The sequence below is a fragment of the Gastrolobium bilobum genome, unplaced genomic scaffold, assembly GCF_033153095.1.
Source record: "Gastrolobium bilobum isolate Gb01-03AN ecotype WA unplaced genomic scaffold, APGP_CSIRO_Gbil_v1 utg8085, whole genome shotgun sequence".
Lineage (NCBI taxonomy): Eukaryota > Viridiplantae > Streptophyta > Magnoliopsida > Fabales > Fabaceae > Gastrolobium > Gastrolobium bilobum.
This window is the reverse complement of record NW_026899665.1, coordinates 365,052-374,383: the sequence shown is the minus strand read 5'-3', so window position 1 is coordinate 374,383 and position 9,332 is coordinate 365,052. Positions and strand designations below refer to the sequence as shown.

Sequence of the window (9,332 nt, the reverse complement as noted above, 5' to 3'; positions counted from 1 at the left end):
AATTGCCACGTGAGACTTGACACCCACAACATTTTTTTTTTCTTTTCTTTTTTTATTAAGAAAAGAGGGAGAATAATTCTCAATCATTCAGGTATAAATCAACTGTGATAAAAGAAATAAAAAAATATGAAGATGATTTATATTTGAATGATAGAAATTCTCAACAGACCTAAGGTCCCATGTTAGGACCCATTAAAAAAAAACTGTTTCAAACGATGCCATATCGTTATGCATATGTTATATTCATGGGTGTAAAATGATCCCATTTTCATATATTATTTTTTTAATATTATTCTGGTAATTTGGACTTATTCCTTTTTACTAATTTTGTTTTTTACCGGGGTCTACAGCTTATCTGTTTTTCCTATTCACATGTAGAATCTATGGCTTTTTTCCACTACTTTTTTCTTGCAATTCATGCACGTTGCATAATACCTTTCAGTGGTATGTTTTATTTAATAAATGCATCTGGGTAATATTAATTTGTTTTAAGCAAAAAATAAATTAAAAAAATAGACTCCTAACACAGATAATCCTAATATTCTAATTTCTAACAATTTCAAATTCAATGAACATTTTGTTTAAACACAAACTATACATGTACATCTTATTTTTTATCTGAAATGTAAATTTTACAGGTGGTCATTACATACCTTATCAACCGCAATATAAGAAAAGCATAAATCAGCAGCTAATAAATCTCCAACTCAAGTGTATAGTCTCAGGCGAGTTGTAATTTGCTGCCGGCACATAGGGCATGAAGATAATGTCACGCCACACTCCTTGCAAGTCTATATTAAAAAACATAGAGCAAATAAATAACAGACACATTTTTACATGCAAGTCATACATCCATTTGTTCCTCTTTGCACAGCAATTCTATATCGGGTGGAAATAAAATGCTTTCTCCGACCATTTTGTTAGTATGTAGTGACAATATTTTTTTTTTTAATGTTGACATGCTTTTCCCAAAAATCACATGACATGTCTATGTTAAAATGTTGCATAATTTTGACTTGGAGCAAGAAAAGAACATCCTTTTCATCTTTCCTTTGAACTTTCATCACCAGTAAAAAAAAAAGTAAAATTTCTTCAAATATGAAAACTATAACCTAAATTCCCTTCAAGATTTATAATTCACTCGAACAACTATAACCTCTAGGGCACATTAACAAAAGCATTAGACAAGAATAAGTTCATTAAACAGACTTACTGTATGACCACATCCAAAAGCCATGTCCTTCGGATTGGTTAGGCAAACAGGGCATGCCTAGAACAGGAGAAAGACATTTACCACGTAACCATATTTGATCTTAAAATGAATCTAAAGCAAGAGAAAGACACGAGGGTGGAGCACAAGAGTAACATACTGATTCTATTGCAGCTGGAGCTGTTGGCTCAACTGATTCAAAATTTGTCATGCGTGGAACTGCTAGGACTGCATTGTCATGATCTATTACTTCCTTAGGTGGAGGGAGAGGCCTTTTAACTTGATAACTTATTGATTCTCCTCTGCATCAGAAGAATTTGACACTCAGTTATCCTTGAATATAATTTAGAATCAGCGTACCTGTAGTTCATGGCTTACTTGGCAACTTGTATATTTTGAGCTACCCGGTACTGAATGGGAATTTCCATAAGGGCAGCAAGTGCAAATGCTGTTTCCTTCTTTGATTCCTCTTGGTTCTCAGACATGATCTTTGTGAAATTAACAAACTGAAGGGGTATGAACGAACACAAAGCAGCTAATATATCAATAATAATAATTAAAAAAAAAAACTCATAAATCATAAATGATCCAGAACTAAGGACGCTCTACTAAAATATGAAACACCAAAAATTTTCCAGCCCTTTTTTGAGATTAAGCTGTCATCTTCCAAACAGATCACCACCAAATCACATACCAATGTTATGTTTGACTATCAAGAACAACTCCTAGAGAAAGTTTGAACGGACTTCTAAATTTTAAATACGTGAAAAAAAGGTTGATCTCCACCAAGTCATTTACCAATGCTTTGTTATTGAGCTGTGTTAAAATAGATTCATGTTTGTGTTGAACCCTATATATGGCAATGATATCCACCATATAAAAGATAATTTAAAATTATAAATATGTACATAGATTTTAAAATTCGACAGTGGAAGTGTTGCCACATAGGTTTCACCATGAATTCGAGTTTAGAAACACAAATCTTCATTGTCTCTTTCCAGCAGTGCTTATTTATTCCCAACGTACATCTTTCTGGCCGTTTATCCTTCCAGTATTCCAGCTCCTTTCTCACTGAGACTCTTTATAGCAGTGTTGTTTTTTCTAGGCTGTTGCTGTTTTGTCTCTTAAGCAGTGGCTGACTGCCTGTTCTTTTCAATTGTATTGTGGTTCAATACTGTTTTTATATTGTGCCAGTACATAGTGAGTTTTATTGGGCAGGGCAGGGAAGTGTTTTCTTGATGCGACAACTAATGGAAAGATACCGAGAAAAGAAGAAGGACTTGCATACGGTGTTCATAGACCTTGAGAAAGCTTACGATAGGGTTCCAAGGAAAGTTTTATGGAGGGTCCTGGAGAAGAAAAAGGTTCCATTAAAGTATGTAAAGGCAATCAAGGATATGTATGATGGGGCTACTACATGTGTAAAAGCTTGTAACGGATCATCAAGTTATTTTCCTATCACGGTAGGTGTACACCAAGGGTCAGCTCTAAGTCCTTACCTCTTTGCCTTAGTTATGGATGAACTAACAAAAGATATTCAAGAGGAAGTGCCATGGTGTATGCTTTTTGCAGACGATATTGTGCTTATTGATGAGAGCAAGGAGGGTGTTAATAGAAAACTTGAATTGTGGAGAAGCACATTGGAATCCAGAGGATTCACATTAAGTCGAAGCAAGACTGAGTATCTGAAGTGTGAGTTTTCTCTGGTACAAGACGAGGACCAAGAACCTGTGCATCTAAATGGTCAAGAGGTACCCAAAAAAGATGCTTTTAAATACTTGGGCTCCATTTTACAAAACGATGGAGAGATTGATGAGGATGTAAATCATAGAATCAGAGCAGGGTGGATGAAATGGCGCAGTGCATCTGCCTTTTTGTGTGACCGCAAAATCCCCCTGAAGTTAAAAGGAAAATTCTATAAAACGGCAGTAAGACCGGCAATGCTATATGGAGCGGAATGCTGGCCAGCACATAGGCAACATGAGCATAAGACGGGAGTAGCAGAGATGAGGATGTTAAGGTGGATGTGTGGTTACACAAGGATGGATAAGATAGGAAATGAAGATATTCGACGAAAGGTCGGAGTAGTACCGGTAGCCGAGAAGATGAGAGAACATAGATTGAGGTGGTTTGGGCACGTGATGAGAAGACCCATGGATGCTCCTGTAAGAACAGAAGTTTGTTACCAAGAGCTAAACACAAAAAGAGGCAGAGGTAGGCCGAAGCTTACTTGGGGGAAAGTAGTAAAACAAGATTTAATGGAGTGGGATATAGATTGGCGGACAGTATGTCTTAGAACGGAATGGAGAAAAGCTATAAGTATGGTGGAGGGTTAGACCCGCTGTTATTCCTATGTTCCAGATGGTCCCTTTTTAGTCCTTTTCCCCTTTATTTCCCCCACTTCTTCTTGTCCCTTTCTTTTTTACTTGTATTTATTTATATATACATATATTTTTTTTTATTTTATCTTATTTTATTTTTTTATTTTATCTGTTTATTTTTATTTATTTTTTTATTTTTTTATTTTTTGCGTTTTTACTTTTTTTCAATCGTTTTGTATCTTTCATGTGGGTTCCTCTACCACCGACCCCAATTAATTTGGGATAAAAGTGTTGTTGATGTTGATGTTGATAATACACTTGACCTAGATTATTTGCATAAAGAGTGGTATAAGATCAGAGTTATATATAACAATTATTCAGAGTCAACATCAACAACACCTTTATCCCAAACTAGTTAAGGTCGACAACAATTATTCAGAATCAAATTAGTGAAATATCTCTCCTCTTTTCCTTCTAAAAAAACAATACTCAACACTAATTACAAACTCGTCCGAAATATGAACATACTTAATCATACACCTTTTGAGTACCTGGAAGTTATCAAATAAGCGCTGATTAATGTTATCATCAAAGTGCTGCATTTCATTCCATGGTCCATCTCCAACTCCAACCAAAATAATTGAGAGAGGATAGTGACTGAATATCAAAACAGCTTCACATCAGCGGCAGACACCATGAACAATAGTAAAAGACTACAAAAGAAATTGCTTTACCTTGCAGCAACAATAGAATTCACAGTTGCCTGTTCTTGTGGACTGAGCTTTCCCTGTGGTGTACCAGAATTTCTAGTAACCTGTAAAAAACAAGATATTCCAGAAAGGCAGAAACAGAAGAAATTTAAGAAAATACAATTAATAATAGCATGAAAAGAAAATAATGGGGAAAAATAAATAGGTGAAACCTGTCCATCAGCAATAATGACAAGAACATGATATTGACCATTGCTTCTCTCCACGATGTCAATTGCTGCGTCGATTACAGGGGCAAATGATGTTGGACCTATGGATAAGGAATGAACTGTCATAATGAAGTCTTCATTTCATTGCCAGGACACAAAAGCCATCTTTCCTATGGATTTTTCCCTTTTTGAACTAAAAGAAGAATTCATCAAGGAAAACAGGAATTCAAGGCAGGAGGATCCTTGAAAATGAGAATAAAACATCAAAAGAAAGGAGGGCGAAATGTAACAAAGTAGATAAATCAACTTAAAAGGGCAATCTCGTCCTTTGACGATGACAAAGAAACTCAATAAAACCTATGGGGTGAACCTTAAAAGAAAGCTAAAAAACAAATCTATGCCACAAAAAGATGATTAGGATGAGATCTTTGGCTAAAGCCTTTAGAATTTCCCTCCAGCCAAATACACCACAATCGAGCATCCTTTCTACTCCCTAAACCTACTTAACAAATCAGGTGGACAGATTCAATTTTATCCAAACAGCACAAACAACTTACTTTATAACAGCAAAGCTACATTCAAAACTCTTGTGACACATTACACAAATATAAAGGGAAGGGATCATATAAGTTATACGTTTTAGAACTATCTAATAATTCTTGAGGGCTATTTGTCTTGCATAAAAAAAGGGCTAATATGTGATTCATATAGGGATGCACTTATTAATTGAAATGATCCATTTGGTATAGGCTTGAACATATCTAAAATTGATTAACATGGGTAACAGTATAGGCACTATCCCATAGGCCCATCATGGGAAGACATAAATGTTATTTATTTGGCTAGGTCCCCTCTACATTCACATGATATCTTTTAGTTGTTCTACAACTTGATCCCTCGAGAGTTGTGATTAGGGGACGTGAACTGCATACAAAGCCCTAGCCTTTCACAAGTTTTGCAGGTGATTGGATCAACACAGCAATTCCTAGCATCAATCATCATGTCTTCAACATGTAAGCATTTATCGGTGTTCTAAACTTCTAATCTCATAAAATCATCATATAATTTTGCTTACAATTAGACCTAAACACCTGTATCAGTCATTAATATCAATACTAGTATGTATAACTGTCCCAAAAAAAAAAAAAACCATAACCATAAAAAGTGCTTTGGCATTCTGATAGGAATATACTCATGAAGGTGTATGTGAGATGGGTAGTAGGGGATTATGTTCTGCCAATGAGGTGGCATAACTAACTTTTGGAGGGAGAACAAAATATTCTAGGAGGCTAGGTTTGAGTATAAGACGAGAGTGTGAAGTGTATGAGGCTATCTTGGAAATTCTGGAATTTTGGGCTAATCTTGGGAGGGAATTCAGAGCCCATCGAACTGCTCTAAGCTTTGGTTCCATTGTCACTATTTTCCCTTTCTTTAGTTATCTTGTTACTCTCTGTAACTTTCTTTCTCATTCCATGTAGCAGAATTACGTTGAATCTGCTAAATCAATATCAGAACATATTTCTTGTTTCTTCATTATTTTTCTGATATTAGTTGGTATCTATCACATTTCCAAAAAAATAGTTGTCAAAGATGAATTTTAAGGAGAAAGTTCATAACTAGAAATAAGAGAAAGGATTTACAGGTAATAAATCCTGAAATTTTTGCAGTCCAAAAGCTCCTCCAGTTTGTGTAAGCCAAAAATGATGTATAGAATTGGCATTGCATCAAATAGGGATAGAACCAATATCTGAACTTCAATCATTGTCCTTAACAAGAATTAGATGCCAACAGACCACTAGGTTCATCGGCAATTTAATTTTCAAACTCATATGTGCTAAGCTATATTCACTGAATCATATTGCAGTTACACACACACAATTATTTCTAGCCCATAACTATAGTAGGGTTATTGTCCAAAGTCGTCAAATATATTTGAGACAGATACTTGTAATAAAATTGTTAAATCTAGCCAGCAAGGAAGATAATATTAAACCTGACAATTTTAAGCGTGGAACAATCTCTCTGTAGCGTGCAAGTACTTCCTCAAAACCATGACAATGGCGATGGTCAGGATAAAAGCTGAACACATTCTGATCATGTGTAGATGCTACAGAAGTATATTGACTGAAATCAACAGAAGAAAAAACATATAACATTTCTCTTACAAGTAAATACGCAACAGCTACTCACCATCACCGAATCCAAAACATGGTATCAGATTATCTTCATCAAAGGAAGAGAGAGTACGGCCAATGATAGAGATTGCTTGCTCATATGGATTAGGGGTGTTTCCAATAGAGTGAAGGCTTTTGTGGTTAAAGGAGTGCTTGCCTAAAATTATCAAGGCGTCACTTTTCTGCATTCTCTATACTTCCATGTATGTACAATATTTATTTCATATTCCAAAGAAACTACCTGTCCACTCATTGCTTTTGGTGAAGTCAATACCGAGTATTAAATTTGAAGATTCCAGACCAGCTTCTCTAAGAGCAGAAACAACCTGAAATATAACATGCTAAAGTTAAGTTTTTTTAAAACATCTGCTAAGAACAGCGAGTCCAGTTCACCTAGGGGCAGTGCATTGTTGCTGTTAAGGGAGGCGTTGGTCCCCCTAATAATTTTTAAAGTAAATTCCATTTTATTTTATTTCGTTTTTAGAGATGCCCCCTTCCACATAATTGTTTTCAACCTTTCTTGCTCCATCACTGATTTCACCAATAGTTAGTTAATTAGTTTCCTTTTCACCAAATTGACCTCAAAGTATTACAGTTTACTTTTTTAACCATATATGCAGGCCATTTGAACTTTTCCAAATGGAACCATGTTATTTCATATTTCTTCTCAAACTAAAGCAGGTATCTATAATAATAGGTTCTACATCTTCACTGCCTATTAGTATATCCATAACACTGATAATCTAGACTAAAGTGAAAAATCCTCAAGGGTTTTCCTAATACATAATGGAGTTCAACAAACATGTTATACAAACTGTCGTGCAATTATATAATCAAATAAACTTAAAATTTTCTATATATCTAAATGTGGATTCCTCTTCTAGTGTATTACAAAGAAGTTTTCCTTATAATGATAAGATTAATAGTGACTATTCTCACTAAATTAATGGGCAAAAGTAGGAGTGAAAACCTGATCCAATGAACTGAAATTGTCAGCTATATATGCGGGTTGCTGCTTATGTGGATATCTAGTATTCACCGAACTCCCTGCATAAGAAGAGGGTTGATGATATTGATAGCTAGTATTCACTGAACTCCCAGCATCCCAAGGGGGTTGTTGAGAAAGATCATCACGAGAATCATATGTTGATTCTCCATTTCCCATAACTAGAGTCCTTCTTTTACCTATATCGACATGAAAAGTAAATAAACAGCAATGGAGGTAAAAAAGATATGATTAAAGTTAAAATCAAGGGGTTTGCAAAACGAATCTCTATAACATTACACAATCACTTTTCCTACAACATAACTCTTATAAAACCCTAAAACAAATTAAAATGAGAACCACAGCAGAAGAAGTGACAACAATTCACAGTAAATAGTAAAATATCACAGTTCAACCTTATCAGGAGGGAAATGAAGAAGAAACAAACATTCTGCAAAAAATACTATGGTTTTAGTATATTTAGGCATCCTTCACTGTAGCTTATGTGAACATATTGCCATGAAAAACATTTCATTTTCCACAGCTTGCTTTACACAATAATTCTAATATAACTTCCTTCAAATTCCAAAGGCTAAGCCAAATTCTGGTAATAATCCTTAATATTAAATCATAAAAAGATTCAAGCAAATAGCATAAACCACGGTGACTAGTGCATCCACTTGCTGCATATGAAACGGTGAACAAGACTCTATTCATTTACCAATACATCTTTCTGAACAGTCGTGTGGACCATGATGTAACAAATAACTTTGTAAATTAATTCGTTTCTCAGATGAAATTGGAACGCAAAATTACAGAGTTATTCCAGTAAACGAAATTCTCCTAAAGCCTAGGTTCCATAGCCGACAGAACATAGAGGAAACGCAGAAAACCATTAAACTTCTGATTAGTCTATAAACAGATTAATAGATATAATTAATACATGCTGCCAAACATTACTTTCCAGAACAACTGAACGATGTTTCGTGTCTAACATTAGATTTTAACACCGCAACTAAATTTTAATTATAAGATCCAAGCGAAACATGATTTTGTTCAAAAATCATAATAGGATTGAGAACTCTCCAACTGCATAACAACTTCAAAAACCTCGTGCAAAGTAGAGAGAAAGAGAAAGTTGGAAAAGAATAGAGAAAGAGAGAGATACAAAGCCGAACTGAGTTCAAAGAAAAGCTTCAGCTTCTTCTTCTTCTTCTTGATTTAGGTTGATCCTGCTGTGATTTCCTTTGACGTTTTTTCTTTCTTTCTTTCTTCTTTAAATATTACAAAGCAAGATGATGACGATGATGTCGGAGTGGGAAATCGAATGACACGCTACGCTGGTGCAGCACGTGGCTCATACATTAATTCTAAAAATATTGAATTTTAATGTAGTAATATATGTTTTAATATTAAATAATATTTTTAAAAATAATATAATTTATATTGTGTACATATAATATTACGTAGGGCATTAGTTTTCTTATGCGACGGGTGACAAATCTTATCTTATGCTGAGACAAAACAAAGTGGGCCATTAATTTTTTTATGAAAAAAAAAGAAAAAAGTTGGAGCTCAGTTTTCAATTTGAGGAGAGTAGGAGAGAACACTCTTATGTAGCATAAGAAAACAATTTCTGAGAATGGCTAATGTTAAATTTCTATATTTTGTAATAAGTCATATAATTGATTAAATATTTAAATTTTATAATATAAATATTAAA

General features: G+C 34.5%; 1 protein-coding gene across 2 annotated transcripts; it reads right to left on the bottom strand.

The window, feature by feature from the left end:
• Window positions 1-550: 550 nt before the first annotated feature.
• On the bottom strand, window positions 551-8,925 carry LOC133292437 (E3 ubiquitin-protein ligase RGLG3-like). 2 transcript variants are annotated; one of them, XM_061490842.1, is made up of 12 exons: window positions 8,788-8,925; window positions 7,595-7,809; window positions 6,866-6,950; window positions 6,641-6,781; window positions 6,444-6,557; window positions 4,454-4,551; window positions 4,266-4,345; window positions 4,083-4,188; window positions 1,589-1,716; window positions 1,371-1,512; window positions 1,214-1,270; window positions 551-791 (listed from the first exon to the last, which is right to left on the bottom strand). In XM_061490842.1, the coding sequence occupies exons 2-12, from the start codon at window positions 7,787-7,789 to the stop codon at window positions 708-710; spliced, it is 1,230 nt and encodes a 409-aa protein (XP_061346826.1). In that variant the 5' UTR covers window positions 7,790-7,809; window positions 8,788-8,925; the 3' UTR covers window positions 551-707. The 2 variants fall into 2 exon arrangements, with proteins under 2 accessions (XP_061346826.1, XP_061346824.1); XM_061490840.1 differs by having other exon boundaries at window positions 552-791; window positions 8,778-8,906.
• Window positions 8,926-9,332: the final 407 nt, after the last annotated feature.